The following is a 25616-nucleotide window of genomic DNA, read 5'->3' as shown; positions in this document are numbered from 1 at the left end:
GGCCATGAAACTGATCTTCAGTCAATGATTCAACTTGTAAAACTGAATCTGAAGTTCTGAAAATCTGCACTTCAATCAGATGTTGCTGGAATGAAAATCCACTGTGTTGGTGTAAAGAAGCAAAACTAGAAAAACTGCATCTTTGTCCAAAGAATTATGGGCCAAACTGTAGTATTTATTTTAAATTTCAGGTAAGCATTTCTTGGGCCTGTGTGGACACAAGTGAGCAATGGCTGGTACAGCTATATTAATCTTGTAATAGAGAAACCAAAAAGACTACTTCCCATTCTCATTAGAAAGCCGACTACACCGGAATCTAACTTTAAGGTTATATTTAATCTAAATATGTTATTTCTACTACTATAATCTACAATCTTCCAGTCTATATCTGCAGATATTTCTTTTTAATTTTCCCCCATTTTGAATAAAATAAAACACACAAACTTGAGTCTGAAACCTTTAAAATGTATTTACATTATATTGTCTTACACAGGAAAACCTTACAGGGCTGTTGGGAGGAAATAGTGATTACTGTCATTAAATAATTAGCATTGATTATTATGATAGTGTTGAGTTTCAGGCTCTCTATGTGACTGCAAACAGCCTCACATGTCTGAAAATGAGATGAAATATATATAAAATAAACAGCAATATTTGGCATAAAAAAAAGAAAATCTAAGATTATAGTCCCTTAAACATTTCATGGTCATTATGTACGGCCACGATAATATACTTCAAAACAGGCGTGACATGCAGACAAAGTAAAGAAATAAACATTCAATAAGCTGAACAGATGCAAAGGTCTCAGTTTTCTGTTTGAGGACTGCTCGTTCTCCCTTAGATTCACTAAGGTAGTAACTGAACGACAGAACGAGCACGCTTTGTTACAGCTGCTTTCACCTTCGGACCTGCCATAAAAAACAAAAACACCAAACATCGGGGATTGTGATTGTCTAAGCGATGCTAAATGTTTCACAGCAAAAGAAAAAAAAAAAAAAATTCTCCTCGTCAAAAGGAGGAAAACATCTGAACGCTGGACTTTAAATTTCTTTAAACACTGAGCCGCAGTGCATGTGGAGTTTTCTACCAGACCTTTCAGTTGCAGTGCAGACAGAACAATCAAGTCAAAAAAGTCAAACTCAGTAACAAAAGAAAATCTCGACAGTACTTAAAAAGTATTGAGATAAAAATAAAGTAAAATAACACTTTGGATAATAACAATGCAGAGATACGTGTATCAGACATAAAAAGATATTTCCCTTTGAGATCAAGCAGACAGATGATGGTTAAAGGCACAATATAAATATGCACACGGGACACAAACAAAACGACACACAAATACACATTCTTAACGGTCAAGCTGCATGTGTGTGAAAATCTTCTTCAGGCTCAGTTATTGTTCAGTCTTAATCTCATTCAGACTGGGGAAGGTCCATCCCTCTGCGCTCCTCGCCGTCTACATAACAAAACAAACCCCTCGAAATACAGTTAATGAGCAAAGTAGAAGTTTATTGCACTGTCATCCTTTATTTTTGATTCCCTCCTATATGATTTAGAAAGACTTTGGGTTGTTGTGAGGCTGAGTGACGATAACTCAAAGTAACTGAGGAGGTGTGTAAAGCCATGTCTCGTTTACTTCTTTTTTTCCCCCTTTATTATAATAATATCTGGGTCTTAGACTGCCTTCTGTACCACTTTCTGACATTCACAGACAAAATTAAGACTGCATCTAATTATTAATCATCTTCCTAATTAGTAATTTGATGCACATCATATCTACGACTCCAATAAGACCAACAGAGCCTCAAAAAGCCAAAAATATTCAGCTGCAAATTTTCTGGTACTTTGAAAAACAATGAAAAAATACTTTTATGAAAGGAAAGAAAATAAACAGAAAGAAAGAAAATCAACAAACAACAAAGACGATGAAAGAAAAACAACACTCCAGAATATTTTATGCTTTCATCTGAAAGTCAGCAAGTTTCCCAGATTATAAGAATAACTCACTGTGATGATCTCTGAAACTTTTCATGATCGAGGACTTTGATTAATCCATGTGTGAGAAACTCAGCCATCGAGTTTACACATGAACCCTGGACTATGTCCTCCCTGCACACCAGGAAGTAATCTGCTTCAGACGTGTTCTCATTTGTGGGAATATGTTCGGTTGAAGTTTGCGTGCAGAAAGCAGAGCAAACAAAGCTCCTCTGTTCTCGTGTATTTGTTTTAGAGAGGCGCAGGTTATTGACCCCAATGGACCGAATCAGACAAGGAAACGTCAAAAACATTTCAGGGCTACGGCACATGTATGAAAGCGTCTGGTTTAGTCTCATGTGTCCCTGCTGGGTCGTCTCAGTAATCCAGCCATGGATGCTCATATTTTCCTACTCAAACACTCTGAACACATACTTGGGTTACTTGGGTCATCGAAGAAATAAAAACGCTACATGATCTTCAGCTGTGTAACATTTCTCTAAAACCACAGATGGGCTCAGCTTTTCTTTAAATAGGAGGAAATTGAAAAGAAGACTTCTACTTTGTGATTAGCTTATGACCAAAAAATAAACTCCCATTAATCGGGTGTTCACTTGTACTAGAACAATTTTGGAAAGACCAAACCAGCACACTTTAACCAGGCATCAACAGATCCATATCACAGTGAAATGAATATGACAGTGCGGACCTTTGAATCACGGTTTCGTTCTGGTTACAGATTTGTCACTCCACCTCTCTTCTGGGAATTCAAGGACACTTGGGACTGCGCTCTGAGGAGCCCAAAGGACACAAAGAGTGTTGATTATCATTGGCATAGGGTGGAAAAAATGTTTTCAAGTCCAAATATATTCAAAACATCACCAGTCATGACAAAACTTCAGCTTCAATTAGAGAACCTCTTTACAGCCACAAGAGGAAAAAGGATAACTACACCAACGTCAGATATTTAAGTCTCACGTGGATGTAGTTCTACGTATGTAGTCCAGCCCTGGAGTGTAATTGGAGGCTATTATATTATTTATTCTTTATCATTTATTAAACTTTTATTACTTATTTTTGCAGTATTCTGTTAAGTCACATATTTGTTTTCTTGCCTTATAAAACATCAAATGAAGCCACGAGTCTGAAAACCACACAATGGGGGAAAAATAATAATAATAAAATTGCGATCCTTCTGCCCAGTCATCCATGAAACTGATGATGCTCTGTGCATGTTTTCCCACACTTATTACCACTTCCTGCAGTTTGCATCTCTTATCCTTAGCACATGCTCGGTGACCACGGATCACACACAGTGGAGAGGTCAGAACTGATGGTGCTGACTGATGGTGTGGTTTGGTCTTGTCGTGACAGTCAGAGATTAATGGCCCCTGCTGCCCTCCATCACTGAGTACCTTTTGTTTAATAACGGTCTGGCTACATGAGAGGCAACACATAAAAGTGGGATTAATTGATACTTGATGACTGTCAGGAACATAATGAAAAACATAAAGGCAAAATGATGCTTTCAAGTCACCCTAGAAAGAGATTTTTCAAAATAAAACGCTATGACAACCTCCACAGACAAAGCCACCAACAAACAACGTCTCCTTAGCCGTTTAAACTCAGTGAGAGTTGAGGGATGGTGTTCGCTGCAGGACTTTTGGATGTTTATGTGAAAATGAAAGCCAAAAACCGTGAAGAAGCTGGATAATAGAAGTCATCCCTTCCGTGTCCAAATCAGTGCCAGTTTCAGCCGCAGTGAGCTTAGCTGCCGTAGAGGAGGGGGTGCTGGGCGAGAGGAACCTTACTTCTGATGACTGACGCGTCCAGTTTGTTTCTCGCAGGCGGCTCCGACCCAAAGTCCGCCTCAAAGCGTTCACCAACACACAGCCAGTTGCAAGTCGTCAGACAGCGAGAGCAGATTTCTAACAGGTGAGTGTGGATTGTTGGGCTTGTGGAGAATTTTTCCACACACACAGTTTCACTCCACAAGTCACCAGTACGACGACAACATTTTTCCCTTTGAGTGCACAACATTCAACAGCATCCTCGTTACAAGAAGTCCAGTTCCAGCGCTTGGTGAAGGGACACGAGGTCGCCGTGACTGGAGATCCGCCAGAAAGGCATGTTGTGCTGCAGAGGGAAGGAGACAAAAAATTAGGCACAAGAAAGCAGAGTGTGTAATTGTAAAGAGCACAGCCTGACAAAGTGTTTTGTCCATGTGAGGGTCTCCCGTCTACATATGGCAACTTTATTTAGTTTAATTGTAGAAAAATCAGGGTTCCGGGGGAAGGGGGGGGGGGGGGGGGGGGTGTCACTAAACTTTTAAGCCAGACCGCTCCAACAGATTGTGCAAACATGCAAAGGAATATTTAATGCTTGACTAATTAAACATCTCTTAAATCCACTTTACTGCAGACAGTTTTCATGCAAGAGAATCCCTGGATTTATAATCACTTCCTAAAAATACATGGAAGAGAAAACAACTTCCTGGCTCTTATTTTGAAAGTTCACTCGTTGTCAACCAGCTTCCCCTGTCCTTCTCATCTTATATGTTTTTTCCTGACAGGTTAACTTTGTACCATTCAGGTACTTTCTCAGAGAGGATCTAGGATGAATCTGCTCTGGAGATTCAAGTCAGTCTAAACAGTAACTTCAGCAGGTGGAACAATGGCTCATTTATCTTTTTTGTTTATTGGTTATAAACCATCTTCTTTCATGCCAGACTGTAAATAACTGTTCAAGTCAATGTCATCCAGGATCAGATTCTCCTAGTAAACCATGCCTTGTTTCTTTTTCCTGGTACATGATCTCGTGATCAGGAAGAAAAAAGACAACAAAAACCATGTGGAACGTGTACCTGCATCTTTTTTCCTAAAAATCTGAAATTCTGCCTGTCCACACAAAAACACAATCGAATTGTTCCATTAAAATGGGTCAAAAATCATAAAATGCTGCAGATCATCCAATTTGAAATGAAATAGTTTAAGAAAAAAAAAAAAAGGCAAAAATGGAGTTTTACCTGTTTTGCTGCAAATTCCTCATCTCGGCCGTCACCGATCACCACATAAGTCACTTTTTTCCCAAAGCGAGAGACGATCCTCTCAAAGCAGCTCTCTTTTCCTACATGACAGGAAACCGCAGGGAAAAGGAAAATAAAGAATCACATAAAGATATAAACAGATCTTTTTTTTTCTTTTAATTTGACACAGAGTAATCGGGTTGCATATGTACCTATTTTTGTGGCACTGTAGATGTTTTCGATGGGGAAGACGTCTCCCAGGCCGTAGAGCAGCACTTTGGCCAGAGCTGGAACCAGCTGAGTCGTGGTGACCAACACGTTCATACACTTCCCCCTGTTGGTGGGTGTCACACACACACAGATTTATAACATCGTCATCCAATTCAACTGTACTTGATTTGATTTATACAGCACCAAATCACAACAACAGTTGCCACAAGGCAGTTTGAATTGTAAGATAAAGACCCTACAATAACTCAGGGTTAAGGGTGAATCTCAAAGATGCAAATAAAATATTTTAACAAGGAGTAACTAATCTACGACATACTACCTACGAGCTAAAACAATAACCTGAGGTGCTCAAACCTGGACTGGATGAGCAGCAGAGACTTGAGCGCAGTGCTGAGCCAGGAGTCTGTAACATTCTCGATCTCGGACTGAAGCCTCAACAGCAGCTCCCTCTTCATGGGATTCAACAGGCCTGGAACACCAAAAAAAACCTGAAGCAGACATCTAAGCTTAGCCTTTGAGCCTCTTCACTGCAAGCTCTAAACTCCGTTAGGAGCAACACTGAAATGCACGCTTTTTACAAAATGCTTACAATGATCCACCTACTGTGGCTCAAACTCCAAAGTCTGAGTGCAGCTCACCTCCTTAACAGTTTGCTGTTTGTTTTTGGCTGCTGTACTAAAACATTTATTTGTGTAACAAGAGCAGGAAAACAAAGAGCTTAAGCTCCAGTCACTGCTGGTTTCTGGAAGCTGGGAAGAAAAGTCTGGTGTTTTAATGTGAGAACGTATTTTTCCTTCATCTGAGCTGCTGTCACTTAAGCCTTCACAGGACGGTGCTTTGCAAACTCACCCCCGACATTTCCTTTGTAAGTATTGTAGATCTCTTTTAGCCGGCGGTAGCGAAAGGCCAGTTTACGCATCCACTCCACCCCTCCCTGAACTCCTGTGGTGGTTCCTGATGCAGCTCCACCGCTGGGGCCGTTAAATCCATCCGCCATGAAGTTGTAGTTGCTGAAGCAAAGACAAACTACCTGTGATTACTCAGAACGACACAAAGCATTTTGTAGTGTCTGGGTTAGTTAGCGGGGCAGCGTGTAACACACCTCAGGTCCTGTCCATTGTCATCAGACGCCACATCCTCAACATGGACTTGATCACACTCCTGGAAGAAAACACAAGTAGAGGGATTCTTTTCCTAGTTTTGTTAGGGACCAATTAAATATGAAACTAAAACATGTATGACAAGTAATTGTGGGGCTTTTTGAACACCTTCAACCTGTTAAAACGGAAGGAGGTGGAACCAGAAAAAACACTCACCAGTTACCTGATTATTATTCACATGTATAATAAGATGCTTTTTGATTGGTTGTAAGTTTAGAAGTGCTCATGTCAGGAAACAGAGCCGCATTTGTTTGTTTAATGCAGTTCAACCGGTTTTTCACAGTCAGCCTATTGTCTATCTGCCTTCTTCCATCTGACATACAACTCAGTGAGTTTGTAAAAAATTTTATTAAATCTGGAATTCTGGTTTGTACCAGCTGCTGTGAACAAGCAAAAGCTGCTCGTCTCTCATATTCACTCCAGTCTAAACAAACGTCACTGTACCTCGAGGTCATTGAAGAAAAGATGGGTGTCTGCCAGCTCAAAGATCAGCTCCTCCATCTGCAAGCCCAAGTTCAACACAGTCGCCGGGTCCTGAACAAAATAAAACAGACCCACAATAAGCATGTTACACAATTCAATAGGTCTAATTTTTGCATTGTAAGCTCAAAGGATTCATCTTTGGAAAAACCAACCTTGCCAAACTTCTGAGCATAAGAGCCGGTGAGCAAAGAATGGAATATAATGATGGTTTCATCCAGATCCCATAAAAAAATGCGCTGAAACACAAAAGAACAAGATTACCTGTTGGGCTGCACCCCATATTACAGTGAACATTTTCCTGCTCCTCTAACTTTCCCATTATATTTCAAGAAGCATGAAAAAAAAAAAAAACCATAAACATAACTTGGGTTTGGACTTGACACAGAAATGGTTCAGTTCCTGTAATAGTTAATTAATATATCTATCATTGTAAGGATTTCACAAATGTCAAAACAAACTCACTGCTATTAATTATATCCAGTACTGTTTAATAAATTACCTCCAGGTCACTCTCAGCAGGTGGAGAGTTATCAGACTTCTTGCCCTTCCCTTTGGCTTTGCCCACCGAGTTCCTGCGGCCGACCTCGTCCTGATCTCGAGCTCCAGCGGGCACTGCCACAGCTGTAGGAAGAGCCGCACAAACAGGCAGGTTTTCTGGTGGGGACGCATCTAAAACGAGACCAAGAACATGAGCGTGGCAGCCAGCATAAAAAACAACCTTTAAACAAGAGAGCAGCTGAAAGAAGATTCTCATTTTAGTTATTTAGATTTTCCACTTAAATTCTTTTTGAATTCCACAGCACATTATGGGACTAAAAAGGAGAATTGGCTGCAGACTTTTTCGCTTGTTTACTGAGGTGCAGATCCAGAATATTAGCTGCTCTCTTCACACTTCAGTGTAACCTGGTCTAAAGCTGACAGTTTAATGTCTGATCCAACAACTTTAGATCTTAAATTTCTCATCTGCATCTCTTAAATGTCTCGAGCTGTGCAGGGATGCAGTGGATATCTAAAAAGAGCTCCAGACAAAACAGAACAGTTCTGTTATAAGTTCTTCCAGGATGTAGAACAAATTGCATCTTGAAAATGAAATTTTAGCCAGGTGCACAGGAGAACTGATAAAAAATAAATAAAATAAAAAGTACACTATACTTCATCCTAACTGTTTAACTAGTTTGTTAAATATTTCTACACAGTAACACAAGCACCTTAACAGTGTGTGCAGTATTCATTTAGTTATTTTTCAGGTTTTTATTTATGTAAAGTTAACTTAGAGAAAGACAGTACCATGAGACGTTTTGGTTTAAGTATTCTTACTGTGCTTTTTCCTGCTTTAAATGTAGGTACAGCAATGTGTGTTAATGCTACACAGCTATTTAACATGTGCTGTAGAACAAAGTGCTGACAGTTATTTAAGGTAAAGAAACCAAAAGCAGAAAAAAGGTAAAAGGCAAAAGATAATGAAAAGCCAAAAACCTCTAGGAGGCAGTCCAGCTGAGGCGGCCTCCTCTGATTTCACTGCTGAATATCCAGCAACACCTGCACCGCCACTGTGGTCATCACTGTTAGGTAGCCCAGCAGGCACGTAGCTGGGAGGAAGAGTGTAGTACTGAGAGAACTGACTCTGTCCCAGAGAGTTATAGCTGCTAAAATCCTGGAGAGAAGTGAAACAACATACAAACGTGATCAGCAGAATGATGGGAAAGGACTCCACGCAGGGCTGAGTAACAATACGTGGGAACAATCTCATCTTTTCAAGAAGTTCTAATATCACTGAACATAACACAAACTCAGGTTCTGTGTCAGACAGTAAGATGAACCCTCTGTGATCAAAACTTGATCCCAAAAGCATTCACTTCCTGTGGATTTCTTCCCTCACTCAAAGACAAAAATACTGAAGTTTGAGCTGAACTTTTGCTCACATTACAAATGCTTTTAATATCCTTTTATAGATCACTATGTCTAGCATTCTAATCTCCAACCACAGCACACAATAAACATGTTGAGCACACACATACAAGACTTCTGCATTCCTTGCTTGAGATTTGCACCATATTAACACTTTGCTCGCATACATTCATAGCTTGAAAGGAATTTTTTCCTTTTAATTTTTGGTCATTTTAAAGGCAATTTTCCACTCCCACAGTGCACCAACCGCTCTTAAAAACACACACAAAGATAATTTTATTCTTCATCTTACTGGAGAATCACTGATTCTCACCTGATGGGCCACCGCCGAGGCGGTTGTAGTCGCGGCTGTAGCTGAAGGGATGTTGGAATACACACTGGATGTTGTGAAGCTTGAGCCTAGAGAAAGAAACATTCACATTAAAAGAGATGCAAAGTCTAAAATATAAAAATAAAAATTCTTCTACATGATGTTATAATGGCAAGAGAGGAAATCAGAGCTGTGCCGCTGCAGGTTCTCCTTTACTGTGTTCTTCAGGTATTTGCAGACAGTGAGACAGAGTGAGATGGCAGCTTGCCTTGGCTGGGGTATGAGTAGTGCAGCTGGCCTGGCTGGGTTGAGGTATATGTGGAGCTGAAACTGAGAAACCCAGGCTGGCCACCAGAGGGCGCATCAGGCAGCCCTGTCTCTGTTTTTATGCCTGGCCACATAGCACCTGAAGATGAAAGAGAGCAATGGAAGCTGAAGATGAAGAGGCAGCAGGGGAGAAAGTGGGTCACTGAAGATGCAGCAAAGTTAGTAAACTGGGTACTCCCATCAAGATTTGTGTTTGTGTGTAAAAGCAGGGTTTAAAAGCAGACTGGTTCAGCGCCAAAGCACAGTGAGGCTTTAAAAGCAAAGTCATGAAGTGTGATGCTTGGATTTTAGAGAGCAGACTGTCCTTAAAAAGGGTCGTCCTAAAAGAGCAGGCACTAACCAAAAGGTGGGAGACCGTAGGTCTGGCCTGTTTGGGGGAAGGATGAGTACACAGTGGACTGGGCCAGAGGAGGAAACGCCACCTGACTGGTGTATGACGTTACTGCTGGGCTGAAAGAGAGAGAGAGAGAGAGAATGACTACCTATAACAAAAGTGAGTACACCTGTAGCAGGTGCATTATACAAAACAAAAGAGCCAGGCTTTGTCTTGATGTAATAAAAAACAAAAAAAAACAAAAACAAAAACAACACACACACACACACACACACACACACACACACACACACACACACACACACACACACACACACACACACACACACACACACACACACACACACACACACACACACAAAGAGTTGGATTTTTCATCACCACATTTACATACAAACACCTACTTTATCACTTTTACATTCGTAAAAGCACATTAGTAATCTAACCTGGTGGTCTGACAAGCCTGCAACATGGTGAGAGTAGAAGCTGCTGTACAAAAGGAGAAAACTGCAGCCATCAATAAAAGTCTTCTTTGGAACATCTCAACAAAATTAAAATGAGGTCCAAACGTTGCAGGTAAAGTCAGGATGCCACAAATCGTGCACCAAGGTTACTGTGGTTAACTAAAACCACACTAAAAAATAAAACTAGATTAAAAAAAACAACAACATTTTAATTAACTAAAACAACTGAAACTACTGATTTAGGTGTTGGTGAACCTGGAAAACTGACAACAATAAATAATAATTTTACCAAACTAAGATAACAGTAGGGATGGGTACTGGTATCCAGTTCCATTATGGCACCGGTTCTGACATAAACGGTAGTAACCAGACCGAAAAGCTGAACACATTTCGGTGCTTTATTTCAGTGCTTTTTTTTCCCTGAGATGTCATACACTTTGGATTCTAGCCAATCATTGTACCTTTCCAAGGATAGTAGGCGGGCCCAGGTACGTAAGTTCTGGCGACGCATAGCGTTTTTTTTTTAAAGCCGAGAAATGCACCGTATTGATAGCTTGCTGCAAGACCTCAGCAAGTGTGGTGCCTGTTATCGGTCCCAGAGTTAGCAACATCCCCCAAGAACCCGAAGAGGAGAGTTCTGGCCCCTAGCCCTGCCAGTGTAGCAGAAATGATGACGAATGATGATGGCAGCAGCAGCCGTTCTTCTCTGCGCAAGTAGCTTAATGTTGTTCGTGTGTAATTTACGTTGAGTAGGCTAACCACGTTATTAAATTAATGCACGTAAGGTGAACTAGCAAACACCGTCGTAGTTACATGCGGCTGTCTTCTTGTTTGATAGAGTGATACCATATATGCCCTATAGCTGCAGAAAAGGCTAACACTGTTATCTTTTTACCAAAAAAAAAACAGCTAAACATGAGAGGTTTTAGGACAAAGTTTGTTTTTTTCCATTGTTTAAGCACCGGTTCCAACCAAAGGAGGTATGTTGTATCAACAGAAAAGGCTAACTTGGTTATCATTTTGCAGAAAAAAAAGACACTGCAAAAAAAAGAAAAGAAAAAAAAAAAAAAAAAAAACATAAGAGGTTTTTGGACAAAGTTTGTGTTCTCCATTCTTTAAGCACCGGTTCGAGCACCGTTTAAGCACTGGCACTGTTTCAAAAGTACCAGTTTGGCACCGGTATCGGATAAAACCTAAACGATACCCATCCCTAGATAATAGTTCAGTAAAATTTAGTTCAGTAAAACAAAACTTGCCTGATGAGACTTTGTATCAGTGAGACTGCGAGTCAACCACTTTCCAAAAATTCTGTTTTTATTGTAATACTTGTACTGATTTTTCTAAATATAACCAAATAAAAATAAAACCTAATCAGAAAATACAAAACTATAATAACGGTCTCAAACAGATCTATACATTTACCCCACAATGATCTTCTGACAAGTTAATAACTGAGTGGAAACTGATTAGTATGCTTTGTTTGAAAACTTATTGCATATGTGAGTGAGAATGTTGCATTTTTCCCTCTATAAATCTAAAGTGATCCATAAAGTTTAATGTCTCACTTCCATGCAGCATACTCACTTGCTTCCCTGATAAACCTGTTGGGTGTATTCAGATGTGGCTGTGGCATCGGTGGCTGCAGGAAAAGAGACTATTTTAGCTACAAGAGCACTTACAAGAGTAACATCACTGTGCACTGTTTAGAGCCGAGTCTGTTTCTGTTCATACCAGAATGACCGTACGAGTTAATTGAGTCACCACATGGTTGAGATCCAGCTCCCCTCTCTGCACTGGACTGCTCCTGTTCACCTGTGGCCACACATGAAATGTCAGTAAACTACAGCAACATCTTTGGACATTATGAGCCTTTGATTTTTAAACATATTCTACTGACCTGGATCAATTTGGGCTGTGGACAGGGCAGAATATGAGTTCTCCTGCTCTGATGAACCTAAAACAGCGTCTGGGCTCCCATCATCCCCCAAATCACTGAAAGAGCAGGAAAAATGTTATTGTAATTAAGCAGTAATTTAAAATAGGTGAGCCCATATAAGTAGATACCAACCCTGACTCTTTCTTCAGTTTGCCATCTACGTCAATCTTGGCCTTCTTTGCCTGCACATGCACAAAAATGCAGACACACAAGTCAGACAGCTCACACAATTTAAACAAAGCAGCAGAACACAGTCAGTTTTATTTATTTATGTAGTTTTAATTAAGAAAAAAAGGTGCATGGGTTGACATTTATCAGCCAATGTGATATCAGCATGAATAGTAAATGACAACCTTCTGGGTAATAGAACAGTTCTTTACTGCACTGAAAACAAACAATATATAATATAACATCATTATGATCTATGCATCTCAAATCGTCCTGTGTTACAGCCAAAACATTAAACACAATGTACAGAAAATTAGCATAAATAAAGTAGAATAAGTCCATAAAATAAAGGTAAACTAACAAAACAAAACTGCTCAGTTAGAGAGATTAGAGGGAAAGGGCTAAATTAAATAGAAATCTATAGTTTAAAAAAAATACAGGAGTCCAATATGTAAGTAAAATATAAGGTAAAATAATGTTAATAAAACTCAAACTGAATGTTGAATATAGAAAAAAGTAAAACAGCTCACCACACTGACAAGAGAAAACAGCTGTACACCGCTGTAAATAATTCTCGTGTATAAACAGATTTGTAATACTTTAATAGACGTATTTTGCGGGTAGCAGATTAATCTGCATATCATCGATTGTCTCAATTAACCATCAATTCTCTTTTAGATGATAAAAAGAGAGCAAAAGCCTTTTAATGCTCCACAAAAAAAATGATACACTGTGAGAGTATTTCCTGCCTCAAAACAGGCCTTTGGTTGTGACCATGCAGGTAATCATGATTGGTCTATATACAAATAAGGCAAAAAGTCTGTATAATCTAATTATCATATCATATCATAAGTATATACACTTTCTTATCATTTTATCAGAAAACTTGACTGAACTTGAGTGATTAAGACCTTTAAAAAACAAACAAACTGTTAAACGGTGGGTATGCTTGGGTATAATGACATTTTCTTTGGCATCTCTCATAGAGATGAACACAAAAACAGAAAATAAAGATAAAGACTGACTGAAGCTGTCTCCTAAAATTCAACTTTGCGTTGGCTAAAACAGAAAATATGAACAGAAAATTTAATATTTGCTATCTTAAATATTTGCATGAACCTTAAGCCACATTTTTGTTATCATACACAAAACAACAGTTACAGGAAATCAGTAAAGTTACTATGCAAATGACTCCATGCATACTCACCGGCAGCTCCTGCGAGTCATCCATCTCTGCAGCGGAGCGGCCCGACATGTCTGCACACTCAGCCTACTCTCTGTACCTGGAGAGCCTGGCGGGACCCTGCTTCACACCACCACAGAAGCAAAGACAAACAGGCACAGAGTCAATGGTGGGAGCACAGTCTTATATAGTACCCCATACGTGACTCCCCCCTCCCCTTGTCCCATAAAGTGAATCCCTCTCCTGCCCCTATCAGGGTTCGATCAGTAGGAAGGCAGTGGCGATGAAGGAAGTGGGGCACCCTGCTCTAATCTCCAGCACGAGACTCGCAGGTGAGGCACGTGTGGCATTGACGCTCACCAACGTCCTCGCCACTCTGTTTTTACTGCAGGATTAAGGATGCGTGCCACCTTACATGCGAACTAACCTACATTCAACGAAAACATACCCTCTGGGAGCATTAGCTGCTCAGGTGCACGCTCTCATATCAATAGATGCCCCGGGGGGATAAGATCTAACCTCGTTTTGTCCACTGCTCACTTTAACGGGCCTCTGCCCACAGCTGGAGGGATGAGCATTTACTCAACTGACATAATGTAAAAGCAATCAGAGAAAATAGGTCAGTCTGCAAATTAACACCAAATCAATGTGTCAGGTAGGTGTTGTTCTTAGAAGTGGTTCATTAAAGAACATGCAGGCTTGTGCGAGATTTAGATAAGTGAATTAAAAAATATATATGATAATGACATTTTTAAAGTTAACTGAATTAAAACGAGAAAAAAATTATTTTGCATGTCTCCCATTTAAGAAAATGAATTATCAATTGATCATTGGATTACCAAACGTCTTTATTATATGAGTTCTCAGTCTAATGAATGCCTTCTGCAAAAAACAAAAAGACCCACTTAAACCAACAGATATAAATACTTATATAATGCAGCTGCAACATTGGTCAGTAAATTAACAAGAAAATAATAATTGTAGTCATTTATATGTAAAACCTGGAGTCAGCTTTTCAAATGGGAAGATCTGATTTAATTTTTAAAATCATAGAGTAAAAACTGAGTACCTTTCAGTTTATTGTTTGCTGGTCAGACAAAACAAAACATAAAATAATAAAGAAAACCAAAAAAATTAAAAGAGAGCTTTCTTTCTTATTTTACTTCCACTTGACAGAGAAAAGATTAAACAAGTAAATAATTATTTGATTGTTTGATGGATTTTTTAAAAAAAAGTAATTTAAATGTATTATTCAGGTTTGCAGAGTCATCAGCCCATTTGTTTTCCCCTAGGGATCAATAAAGTATTCTGATTCTGATTGATTCTGTTTGTGAAGATAAGAGTCATCTGATAGATCAGTCAGAGGGCCCGGTGGCGCCTGTGTCCGGCAGCCTCGCCTCTGTCAGTGCGCCCCAGGGCAGCTGTGGCTACAATGTAGCTTGCTATCGCCAGTGTGTGAATGTATGTGTGAATGGGTGAATGACTGAATGTAGTGTAAAGCGCTTTGGGGTCCTATGGACTAGAAAAGCGCTATACAAATGCAGGCCATTTACCATTTACCATCTGCACATTTTTAACTGACCTTGTGTATAATGGCAAAAATGTTCTGGGTTACAAGCAGCTACATTAAATACATATATGAGTGAGCCTTGTTGACCTCTATCAATCTGTCAGCAAACAACATATTTATCTGGTAGTCCCATTATGTTTTGGCTGACAGTTAAAAGACCTGAAAAACATTTTTAAGGTATAATTTTATTACATTATGATGATAGTAATAAAAAAAATAAAAATAAAAATAAAAATTAAAAAAAAAAACAGGTCAAACAGAACATACAGGGAACAAACGCTACAACTACAGGCTAGTTGTTGCTTCAAATACTGATATCAAGACCACTGAATTCCATGTACTGTGTAGCTATGCGTAATAGACATTTTTGGATAAGTCAATGAAATCCCAACCAATAAAACTCTTAGTAACATTTTGATAATTCAGCTAAATTTAATTTGGATGTGCCAAAATTAGTGAATTGCATGTCAGAATAGGGCTGTGTCAAGTACAATACTATAAATATAGTATAATGTAATATAACATAATATAATAAAAATAATTAAAATATACAAGGCTAGACAGTACTGGGAAAGTTAAAAACAATAAAAATTTAAAAAAAAAAATCTACATTTACTACTGAACCACAAAGTTGCTATTGAAAAGCTTCACGCGCCTTCTGCAAGCTGCAGACAAGCGATCTTCCAGGAATTTTCGGGACATCTGACTGGTCAGTAGGTGGTGATTTCATGCTGCTGCATAGCAAGTTAGGTTTGCACCACAAGTTACCATGGCAATATAAGATGTAAACTGCCTTCCTAGTACAGAAAAACTAATGGTTAACCCTGAAGTTACCTGGATAAGCCCAAATCCTGCTTCATAAAACAGGCTTCTGATAACGTCCTTTCAATTGCTGTGGTTTGTTTTATTTAAGAAGGGCCAGGCCATATTTAATATGAATATTCTATGAATATGAATAAGAATAACACGAAAGGGAAGTGTACAAAGTACACAAAAAAGTAATAAAGCATTAAAAAACGACATATGCAGAGACAGATAACAGAATGACAAAACCATTACTACAAATTTTAAAAGCCTTACTACACATTTTTAATATATACATTTAAATGACTAAAGCAATATGTGGTTAACACGGATTTATTATTACTAATTCACAACTCTCCTTACTAATAATTACTAATAACTGGTATCGCTCCTTAAAAATGTCATATTGATTGCCGTGTGCAGGCTGCAAATCTGTGTATGGACTGTGATTATTAAATGCGTTTGCTCTAGTGCACATGCTACCATCGTTGTTTGTCCTGTATATTATTCTAGCATTAATCCTGGAACGACAGATTGCATCAAGTCATGCGAAAAGTTCCCATCCATGACATCTCCAAATGCTAACAGACTACCGTTAGGTTAGCTGAATTTAGCACCCGGGAACAGTTTACTGTGAAGGTGAAGCCAGACATCGGTCTACTTCCTGGAGAACAGCAACTCGTCAGTTCTATCCGGGGACAAACGAAACATTAATTCGCATAGAATACTAAGTCAGACGTGACTAAATAATTTAAAGTGACTGGCACAAACTAATAAAAGAAACAAACAGACCCAAGTAAAAAGCACAAACTCACCAGCATTTAGACCACACCGGAACGCTAGCGTCCCAACGTTAGCAGACAATGTCGATTATCACTTATTCTTTAGTGGCAACTTAATTACGGTGAACTTTGCCATCAGCTGTTCAATTTGCATGCACTGCAGTCTTCCCAACTCTGTACACTGGGGAATTAATCACTAGCTGTACTTGTTTTCCCCCGGGCATAAAGTTTCCCGTTCCAGAGATTAGTCGGGACCAGCGGCCATTGGAGTAGGTACTGAAATGGCAGCGTGTGAAACCATCTCACTTCTGCTGCATTCAGCTGCAAAGCTGATTGCAAAACAAAAAGCCGAAACACAACAAAATCATCGAGACACGTCTTACCATTGAAGGAGCGATGGAGGAACGCTTTTAATTAAGCGCCTTTGGTTGAAACCACCATATGAAGCTTTGTCTGTTGTTAGGGAGCACTATTTTGCAGGAAGTGGTCGTTGCGGACTGTTCTGCGCATGTGCGAAGGGCTGATTCACAGTGAGACGAGAGCATCGCACAGACACAGGTGAGAGCAAAATGCAAACAGCTGTTATTTGAACAGGTGAGCATGCTTTGAATGCGTCCAGTTTTACCTCGGGGTTTGTTTTATCGCATGAAAGCTCGTTTATATCAAACAAATTGTTAAAAAATGGTACAATAAGTTCAGACTTTATTGATTTAAACTAGCTCAGTCTAAGATTTAAAGTCCAGGTGTCATTTTCAGCCTTACTGTGATGTTCAAAGGACTGGACACAATAGTAGCACATAAATAAATTAACAATATATGAGCAATAATTCTATTATAATCAGCAAGTATTTTAAAATTTAAGACAATCTTAATGTTGAAAGATTTTTAAAACAGTAGACCAGCCATCTTCTTCCGCTTATCCAGGACCGGGTGGTAGGGGCAGCAGCCTAAGCAGAGAAGCCCAGACCTTACAGTAGTGTTCTAGATTATCTATTTTCTCATTAAAATGTCTTTATTTTATTTTATTTCATGTGTAGTTTTCACCTGCATATTTAAAAAAAAATCTTTTTAATGTCTTCTCATACCTCAAGTAACTAACTTAACAATAAACTGAATAGTTAACAATGAAAACCACTGTCTGTTGCCTTAGAGTGGAAATATATATGACTATGCACTTAAGTGTGAGTGAACAGTATAATTGTGTAATGTGATCTGTAGTGAGAGTAGTTAGCAGGTGGAAGAGAGTCTGGAGAGAAGAGGAATGAAAGGAGAGGGAAAGCTCAGGTTGAGGGGTTTGGAGACAAAGTTCGGTTGAGATTGACATGTGCAGAGGAGGGAAAGTGGACACGCTGAACAAGGAGCTCCAGGCACCTCAGAGAGGAGGTGGTGGCGACCTCTAAAGGGACCAGCCGAAAGAAGAAGTCTATTTTTCTCTCATTTCTGGCCATCTGAATCTTTTCTCTTCTCGAGGAAATTATGTCCCTTGTTTAAAAACTGATTAGAAAGCCTGGAAATACTTTTGTCACAATCCTTGTGATTCTCCTTTGGGAAAAGGCTAAAAGGACTCAGGTGGAAAGGTTAAACTCAACCTGTGACCCTATGGCTCAGGGAAAATAAAAAGGTGTGTCTGGCCAGCTGCTGACCTGTTTGCCCGTTGATGGTGTTTCCAACGATCAATTTGCCTGTGAAGCAAACTGAAGGAAATGGGGCTTGAGTATTTTTCCTTCATCAGAACACCTGCTGACATAGTTTAAATGTAAGGAAGAGATACCTGTTCATATCCTCACAGCACAACCGAATTAAGGAGCTAAAGTAAAAGCTATCAGTATGTAGAAAAATTATTCATTTAGCTTCCATAATGTCATTAGAATAAAATGTAAATACATCTGGAAGATTTCCTGTGAACTTTAACCTCTCTCTTTCTAGCAGAGATACCTGCAGCATGCAATCATTTACAATCTTCAGTTAATAATTACTTTTTAGATTTAGGTCATTAATACAAAAAAAATTATCAGTAGACGAGACTTAGATTTAGAGACTTTATTTGCCATTTCTGACACAGATTACAGTTCAGTTTTTTCAGTTGATCATGTAAATAGTCTTGTTTGTACAGTAGCAGTGGCATGAAAATAAATATACATAAAAAATACAAAACAGAAACTTAACGCTTCCAAATATGGAAGAAAATGATCTAGAGCTGTGTGCTGCCTTGTTTTTTAGTATGATTATTTTCAGCAGGCTTTAAAATTCTTTTCTGGGGATGCAGAAACCTGAAATATGGAGATTTTAAAAAAATGGAGTAAAGATATCATGAGTAATCCGTGCTCAGGTGAAAAGCCTCTCTTAATAATGACTATCAGAGCATAAAGTTGCCTTACACTTTTGATAAAAAGAGATAAAATATTTAATTATTTCAGTGTTAACAATATTTTATTGCACTTTCCAGAACCATCTTATGCAGGAGGCCCGAGGCTCAACAACGCCAGTGCCTACTCCACCCAGCGGGTTCCTCACCGAGTTCATTAAGCTTTTTTCTTTTAATGATATCTTTATAGAAAAAGGAACCAATAGGTTTAGGGGGAAGAGATATGTAGATACATTATACACGGATCAGGCCGCCTTGGACAGGCACAAGACATTCACAGTTCTTCTCTACATGATGCATAAATACACAGACATTTGTGATCATAGACTCTACAGTTTGTCTGGAGTGTTTGCAATAAAACAGCAATCACTTTTAAGTTAAAATAAGATTGATATACAGTATCCATGTGCTATCATTGATGTGGGGCTGTTATTGCTGGTTGAACTCTTCCTTAGTCCTTTGTAAAGTTTGCAAACAGCAGATATAAACTAATGTAGTCGCTAGATGAAGATGACAAGGAAGTGAAAACCCAAAAATAAATTATATTGCTTTGGATGAAATAAATCTACTTGGATATTTTGATACACTAATCGACATTTAGAAATTATTCATAATCTAGTAAACAGTGAATGTTTGTGGTTAATAAAATATATGTAACTTCTTTTCTTTTTCTACACAGTACAATAAAAGTTCAGTTCATGAGGACAAACGGGTCAAAAATAAAGTCTTAATGAGTCTGTTTGGTCCAAGAAGTACTAGCAGGTGCGTAATATCGAGATACTGTCGTTTCTTTTTTGTTCAGAGCAGAGATATGAAGCTAAATAAGAGATATACAGCTGTCTAATCCAAAGTTTCTGATGCTTCAAGCAAAATAAGCTTTACTTTTCGTGACCCTTGTTTCCTCGAGTGCAATTGAGCATTCACATGAAGACAAAACACAGTGTGAACATTAAGAAAAACGCAGAGCTTGGACATATGTAGAAATGAAATGAAGGCATCACCTTTAAACGGCTAGCGTTCTCGTCAAAAGTCCAAACAAAAGAAACTGCCTCGATGTTTTTGCTTTTTCCGATAAAGCTGGCTCTGCTGTTGTCGTCCGAACTGCCTTTTGAACTTCAGGCACTTCTCTTCATGTCACTTCACCGGAGCCATCAGAGATGTTTTAGGGCCATGACGTGCATCCATACATGGCACATATGTATTGCAGTTTGATGCCCTACAGACAGGCAGAAGTCTGTAGGGCCAGCTGTGTTGTAACATGAGAGTCCTCCATCTGTACACTGGTCATGCACAAGCTAACTCAAGATCTGACCCTCATCCCTCAGTGTTCTTGTCAGTTAGATCCTCTTATAACGTCCTCCTAGACAAGCCGCTCCAGTTTGGTCCATGTGTCAAAGCAACACAGTCTGGCGCTTTTGTCCTGTTTCCTGCTCATTCTCAGGACAGACAGGAAGAAATGTTGGCGATCACATGAAGGAGTGTTCGGCTGGAGGCCCGTAAGAGAAGCCAGGAAAGGCTCCGGCTGCTTCCTTGACGCTGCTGGTCACAGTCAGCGTGTCTGTGCAAAGAGAGGAGGACACTGGCAGGTGGGTGAACTCGGGGTCAAAGTGTCGCAGGTCCGTGGGACCAGACTGTAACACAAAGATGGGGAAGACGTTAGAAAAATTGCATGTATAATAATGAATTTGCCACTGATATCAGGGTGTTTCATAGCATAAGCACAATGTCCACATTCACTAGATGTATGACTTTCCTTCTATTTCTGACTATTCCATTAACAAAAAGGCTTTGGATTTCCAGCAGATGTCAATAAAGCAGACGCAGTAATATTGTAAATATTGTGTAACTGTTCTTTTTAATGCTTTTGTACAGTTATGGTTAAAGCCGCTCATGCACTTCCAATTAATATTGCATTAATGTAGTTCGCTATAATCGTGAAGTGAAACATGAAAGTGATACTGTGATAGCCTTGTTCTGGGACAACACATCATTCTGATTAAATTATGAGTAATACATACCACTGATGGAACAAATGGAGGTGTGATCTTCTTGGCCATCAGGTCCTCCCAGTTGATTGGAGAGAAGAACGAATGGTACTTCAGTTCAAGCTGAAGGAAAAAAGAGAAACTGGATGAGCACAGTGATGGAAAACAAGTGTCACAATCTGTTACAGTCCTGTATGTTAGCCATTCCCAGACTTGAGAGGTCTGTGGCACATTTCAATATGTGAAAATCCTTTTTGGACCACCCAAAACTTTAATAACAGCTTCGATCATCACGCAAGCCTAAGATCAAGTATTTCCTTGTTTTGTGCTTGATTTTGGACGAGTTCGGGTTCAAAAGTGGGTCAGAAAATGAGGAATGATTGTGTAATTATATCAATTCCAACCCTTTTTTTGACTTGTTCTATTTCTTTCAAAAATGCAAACCCTTAACTGCAACTTTATACTAAATTATACTGTTGAAGATTAATGTTTTTAATTTACAGCAGGTGACTTCTTGCAGCCCAGTTGCAGTACTTGCAAAGGCCACTAGGGGACTGCAACCCACAGTCTGAGAATCAGGGCTCTATGTGATGTGTGCACTTACAAAGTCATCCTTTCCTCCCAGCCTCTTGGTGCGGTCCTTCTGCAAAAGCCCCTCGAGCAGGTCCCTGCCTGCATTCGACACGTTGGGCTTGAGCACCGGAGCCTTGTGCAGGATGTTACTGTACATCTCAGCCGTGTTGCGACTGTAGAATGGAGGCTGTTTCAAAAAAAAGAAAGGAGTTGTGTTAATCTTGTATAAACAATCAGGAGATCTAAAAAGGCATAAAGTCACCGGTTTCCACTTACAAGTCCATAGAGCATTTCATAGAGCACCGATCCCAGGCACCACCAGTCGACAGTGCGGTCATACGCCTGCTTCTGGAGAACCTCAGGAGCCAAATACTGAGAAAAAAAACAGAAAAGTTCAATGCAAGTCCAACATTATTTCTCAGAAGTCGTACTGAGGTCATACTAATGATGAACAAATGTCTAAAGATGTATCTTTTACCTCAGGCGTCCCACAGAAGGTTGTCGTGGTACCGTTGGGCTCAAGGCCTTCTTTGCAGAGGCCAAAGTCTGTTAGGACAATGTGTCCCTGTGAGTCTAGCAGGATGTTCTCTGGCTTCAGGTCCCTGTCAAAAACAAGACAAAGAAATGTTTACTCTAAATGCATCAGGGCACAGGTTTACAGATGTCCACTAGGGGGAGGTGTGGCATCACTCTTTACCTGTACACTATGTGCAGAGAGTGGAGGTAGCCAAGTGCACTTGCAATTTCAGCAGCGTAGAACCTGGCTCTGGGCTCCAGGAAGATTCTCTCTCTCTGGAGATGGTAGAACAGCTGGAGTAGAAAAAAGCAAACATCTGTCAGCATCTGTTTCAAACAAGGTTATATATTCTGTCCTCATTCTGCCGTACTGTGGCTTACCTCTCCACCGTTGACGTAGTCCAGCACAAAGTATAGCTTGTCAGTAGTCTGGAAGGAGTAGTGCAGCCCCACCAGGAAGGGATGCTTGATGTTCTTCATCAGCACACTGCGCTCAGCCATGATATGCTTTTGCTGGAGGAGAGAAGATGGATTATAACATGCCGTTTTCATTGCATTTCACATTACCAGCCGAGAGAAAATAGATAGAGGAGGGGTCCTACCTCTTTCTTCTTCAGGATGATTTTCTTCTGTAACACTTTGACAGCGTAGTACTTGGTGGTCTCCTTGTGCCGAGCCAGTAAAACCTGTTTGCCATCAAACATTTGCATTAGTAATGTAGTCGCAGAGATGACCTATATGTGTGGAGGAGAGCAGTTACATAAAAGGCTGCACGCAAGGACAGACTCACCTTTCCAAAGCTGCCTTTTCCAATGATTCTAAGGTAGTCAAAATCACAGGGTTTGATCCTAAAGAAGAGAAAAAGATAGAAAATTTCATTTATAATTTGTTCTCATTTATGTTTGTCAAAATTGTGGCATAGAGATTTCTTTGAAGTATACTTACTGAGTGTCCTCAGCCAGTGAACTTTGAGAATTTAGGCACATCTGAAAGATACAATACGGGGAAGATCACAACAGTGCCACATTTTACAGATAAAATGAGTCAGACTGTGATGAAAGTAAATAGTTTCTGCTTACATCACTATCAGGAAGTTCATTTTCGACCTCCTCATTCTGATTCTCATCAATCTTCAGGAAGTTGTTAACTTCGACACTGAAAACAGAGAGACAAAGACTCATTCATACGGAGGATTCTGACTTCACCTGGTTTTTATTCAGCACAGATGATTGGATTTGAGATTTCTTAAGAGGTTTCTGAAACTGAGAAGCTGAATGGATGTCCTCTGCGTGGGTGCGACTCCAATGACTGTCTGAAACTTCCAGACAGGTCAAGTTCACCAAGGCTTGTCAAAGCTCAACCTGTCTGAGAAAACCTTAAGCTGCTGATCTGCAACGACAGGGTTCAGCCTGCTCTGCAGGACTCAGGGGTCCAGCTCAGATGCCCTCCTGGAGCATCTGGAGAGGTCAGATGCAACACCTGGGTTTTTTTTTGTCTTTTTCCCACCCCACCCCACTCTGACCTGTGTCACGGGCCAAGCCATGTATCATGTAATAATTGAATTACAGGTTTATCCTTGTCAAGGGAACACAGGGGATTTGCTTGAGAGGTGATTATGCAGTGGTGAGATTGTTAGCAAGCCTGTCATGAAAGAACTATTCTTAACTTGGCTTCTTGGACCCAGATTATGCTTTTAACAGAATGTCCTGCTAAACCCAGGTGGCTGATTGGATTGGTCGGGACCTGTGCGCACTAATCATGAATGGGATAGCAGTTAGAAATAAACACTAGAAGCTGAAATCCAGGAAGTAACTGGAGCCAAGAGAGATGTTCTTTGTGCCCTCACTTAAAGGTCAATTTTCAAAACCAAAAGCTTACACTTCCAACCATCTCTATTTGTTTATTTTATTTTAAAATGTGAATACTCACTGTTGGCAGATATGTGGAGTAGACACCAGCTTCTGGATGAAGTCATTCAGACCCATTTTTCTCTCCTTGATGAAAGCTGCAGAAAAAGAGGGAACCCCTTTATGTTAGTATGATCCAATCGTGAATCGTGATCCAAACAATTCTCTCTCATTAGAGAGAAAAAAAAAATCTGTGTTTGAGTCCTAATCCGCAATTTGTGAGTTTTAAATATCGCATTTCCAGTGTAGGCTTGCGTGTAGTGTGTATAGACCTCTTATGTTGCGGGCTTATAGGTTATGCAACCACTTGGGTCATGCATTTTCCATCACAAATCCTTATTACAACACAAATAACCCGATTTGACATATTTATTCAGATTTCCATACCGCTTTCGCTTATGTCCAGGTTTGAATTTTCCACCATTTAAATGCAGAACAAAATAAATAAAAAACAATCTTTTCAATTAATTAATTTACATCTGATTTTTATTACTAAAAATTATTTAAAAGACAGGCGTAATTTGTTGTAATTTACAGCTTGATTTAGTGATGGATATTTGGGTAGCGTTGTAAAAACAAGTGTCATTTTTTAGGCTCACCAGTGAGAACAGCTACAATTCCCCTCATTTTGCAGTAAGTTAGATCACATCCAGCTTCAGTCACGGCCATGTTCAGCGATAAATAAATATCCAAAAGTTTAAAAATATGAAGCAAAAAGATGCAGTGATATTTCCTCTGTGGTCCTGGTCCTCTAACCGTTAGCTACCGTTGGTTTTTTATGTGGCATCAAACGCGCAGACTGAACTCCAATCGTCCGCGCTCCGCTCTGAACTGCCGCTGCTCGAGCCAGCCAATGTAGCTTATAGGGGGACCACGTGGTATCAGGAGGTGACGCCCCGTTTTCGTCACCGTCGTCTCCACGGCAACAGTCTCGTGACGTCACGGGATTCCGCTGCAGCCATATTCTGCCTGCAGGAGGCGAGGTGGGGAGAATGACGAGAGAGCCCACCGCATAGGAGGAGGAGGAAGAGGAGGAGGTGGGTGAAAGCACCCCCTACCACACTCCCACCACCAGCACCTCCTCCTCCAACCCCCCCTCCTTATTTTCTCTCAATGGAAAATCTCCAAACTGGCTGTTAGCACCACAGGCACAAAAGGGATTATCGCCAGTTATTATGGAGAAGGAGAAGGAGAGGAAGAAGTGCAATCCCAGGAATGGTCTTGTGAAATCATGTGGCAGCAGCTCCCGTTTTCCCCCTGCTGCAACGCTTTCATCTTCTGAGGGTATGCAGAAATGTATGTCACGACTGCTGCATTTCACCCTCAGCCTGCAACAGCTGCAGTGCGTGATCCCAATAACCAACAAAAAGGTGATGAAGCCATAAAGTGCACAGGGGAAAAAAGAAGGAAAAATACTGCATGGCTGCAGACAGTCTTCTATTTAAAGCAAAGAAGTTTCCAGAAATCTCCCTGCTTCTCTCGTTCTAAGTAATTCACTCCAAGTAAAAAGTGTAGCCACGACCTTGCTCACGGCACACACACAAGGTTGGAGTTATGAAGGTGACTTTGCACGATAATTATATAAATTCAGAGAAATAACATTTGACATCA

At 39.9% G+C, this 25616-nt stretch overlaps 2 protein-coding genes across 4 annotated transcripts; both read right to left on the bottom strand.

Moving 5' to 3' along the window:
- Window positions 1-444: 444 nt before the first annotated feature.
- Window positions 445-17285, bottom strand: eya3 (EYA transcriptional coactivator and phosphatase 3). Of its 3 annotated transcripts, none has more exons than XM_082520364.1 (19): window positions 17043-17285; window positions 13528-13626; window positions 12285-12334; window positions 12114-12208; window positions 11948-12028; window positions 11801-11855; window positions 9759-9868; window positions 9360-9497; window positions 9095-9180; window positions 8350-8527; window positions 7373-7542; window positions 7026-7109; window positions 6835-6924; window positions 6333-6391; window positions 6080-6240; window positions 5585-5699; window positions 5212-5333; window positions 5000-5100; window positions 445-4110 (listed from the first exon to the last, which is right to left on the bottom strand). In XM_082520364.1, the coding sequence occupies exons 2-19, from the start codon at window positions 13573-13575 to the stop codon at window positions 4030-4032; spliced, it is 1824 nt and encodes a 607-aa protein (XP_082376490.1). In that variant the 5' UTR covers window positions 13576-13626; window positions 17043-17285; the 3' UTR covers window positions 445-4029. The 3 variants fall into 3 exon arrangements, with proteins under 3 accessions (XP_082376490.1, XP_082376489.1, XP_082376491.1); XM_082520363.1 differs by having other exon boundaries at window positions 13528-13623; window positions 17043-17284; XM_082520365.1 differs by lacking the exon at window positions 9360-9497 and having other exon boundaries at window positions 13528-13623; window positions 17043-17282.
- Window positions 17286-18684: 1399 nt separating this feature from the next.
- Window positions 18685-24853, bottom strand: LOC309699385 (serine/threonine-protein kinase Sgk1). The gene is made up of 13 exons (XM_082522391.1): window positions 24605-24853; window positions 24028-24103; window positions 23178-23253; window positions 23044-23084; window positions 22889-22946; window positions 22701-22784; window positions 22480-22611; window positions 22280-22392; window positions 22061-22184; window positions 21859-21954; window positions 21614-21769; window positions 21043-21132; window positions 18685-20655 (listed from the first exon to the last, which is right to left on the bottom strand). Exons 1-13 carry the CDS (start codon window positions 24672-24674, stop codon window positions 20491-20493), a joined length of 1281 nt encoding a protein of 426 aa, XP_082378517.1. The 5' UTR covers window positions 24675-24853; the 3' UTR covers window positions 18685-20490.
- Between the last annotated feature and the right edge of the window lie 763 nt (window positions 24854-25616).

The sequence above is a fragment of the Aulonocara stuartgranti genome (assembly GCF_965226115.1).
Source record: "Aulonocara stuartgranti genome assembly, chromosome: 22".
NCBI classification, from domain to species: Eukaryota; Metazoa; Chordata; class Actinopteri; order Cichliformes; family Cichlidae; genus Aulonocara; species Aulonocara stuartgranti.
Note: the sequence above shows the minus strand (reverse complement) of the source record. Positions and strands in the feature narration are given on the sequence as shown.

Excerpts from the sequence above, each read along its gene's own strand:
- eya3 (XM_082520364.1), bottom strand. The coding sequence starts at position 13,575 with ATGTCGGGCCGCTCCGCTGCAGAGATGGATGACTCGCAGGAGCTGCCG. Across the intron at positions 12,209-12,284 it reads AAACTGAAGAAAGAGTCAGG|TGATTTGGGGGATGATGGGA; the intron begins GTTGGTATCTAC and ends CTGCTCTTTCAG. Across the intron at positions 12,029-12,113 it reads CACAGCCCAAATTGATCCAG|GTGAACAGGAGCAGTCCAGT; the intron begins GTCAGTAGAATA and ends GTGTGGCCACAG.
- LOC309699385 (XM_082522391.1), bottom strand. The coding sequence starts at position 24,674 with ATGGCCGTGACTGAAGCTGGATGTGATCTAACTTACTGCAAAATGAGG. Across the intron at positions 24,104-24,604 it reads AATTGTAGCTGTTCTCACTG|CTTTCATCAAGGAGAGAAAA; the intron begins GTGAGCCTAAAA and ends CTTTTTCTGCAG. Across the intron at positions 20,656-21,042 it reads CTCCATTTGTTCCATCAGTG|TCTGGTCCCACGGACCTGCG; the intron begins GTATGTATTACT and ends TTTGTGTTACAG.